General features: G+C 49.0%; 1 protein-coding gene across 1 annotated transcript in view; it reads left to right on the forward strand.

Moving 5' to 3' along the window:
* The window catches only part of LOC106819976 (dimethylaniline monooxygenase [N-oxide-forming] 5-like), a gene marked incomplete at its 3' end in the record, with an annotated part of 6058 nt that extends 5206 nt beyond the window's left edge, over positions 1–852 (forward strand). Inside the window, exon 3 of the mRNA XM_014824540.1 lies at positions 658–852. Within this exon, the coding sequence (XP_014680026.1) occupies positions 658–852 (195 nt within the window). The remainder of the gene's footprint in view (positions 1–657) is intronic.
* Positions 853–1009: the final 157 nt, after the last annotated feature.

Genomic DNA, 1009 nt, shown 5'->3' on the forward strand with positions numbered 1-1009 from the left:
GTCTATCTCGCCCTCCTTCCTCTCTCTCTCTCTCTCTCTCTCTCTCTCTCTCTCTTTCTCCCTATCTTGTTTCTTACTCGCTCTCTTACTCTGCATATCACTGTACATATAAATAGGTTTACACAGACGCACCTCTTGTAATGATTCTAATCAATAAAAAACATTTAATCAGTTCATAATTAACATCTCTTTATAATTTTGTTATCAATATAAGAAACACATACATAAAAACATCGCGTTCCATATTTGATATGGATTTAGTACTGCTCTACTGTGATATGCATCTATGCGTGCCATCCAAGACTCGCATGCATTGCTATTGCAGCAATATCATACATGTATATATAAATTATCTCAATTTTACTCTCTTTCCCCGTCTCTCTCTCTCTCTCTCTCTCTCTCTCTCTCTACTCGTCTCTCGTCTACTCTNCTCTCTCTCTCTCTCTCTCTCTCTTTCTCTATCTCACTCTCCCGCTCCCTCCCTCTCTCTATCGCGCTCTCTCACTCCCCCCCTCTCTCCTCTCTCTCTCTCTCTCTCTCTCTCTCTCTCTCTCTCTCTCTCTCTCTCTCTCTCTCTCTTTCTCTATCTCACTCTCCCGCTCCCTCCCTCTCTCTATCGCGCTCTCTCACTCCCCCCATCTCTCTCTCTCGATACAGGCTACGACTACACTTTCCCGATGCTCGACAAACAGATACTGAACACAGAGGCGAACGGCGTGCGGCTTTACAAGTACACGTTCCCGCTCGACCTGAAGCACGCTACCCTGAGTATCATCGGGCTCGTGCAGCCCATCGGCGCCGTCATGCCTGTGTCCGAGATGCAGGCACGCTGGTTCTCCATGATCATGGCAGGTGAGAGGGAGCGAGAGGGAGCGAGAGGGAGAGAGAGGGAGGGCAGAGGGAGAGAGAGGGACGGCAGAGGGAGAGAGAGGGAGGGAGAGGGAGAGAGAGGGAGGGTGAGGGAGGGAGAGAAAAGGAGAAAGAGGGAGAAAGAGGGAGAAAGAGGGAG

This window comes from Priapulus caudatus, unplaced genomic scaffold (assembly GCF_000485595.1).
Source record: "Priapulus caudatus unplaced genomic scaffold, Priapulus_caudatus-5.0.1 Scaffold5424, whole genome shotgun sequence".
NCBI lineage: Eukaryota > Metazoa > Priapulida > Priapulimorpha > Priapulimorphida > Priapulidae > Priapulus > Priapulus caudatus.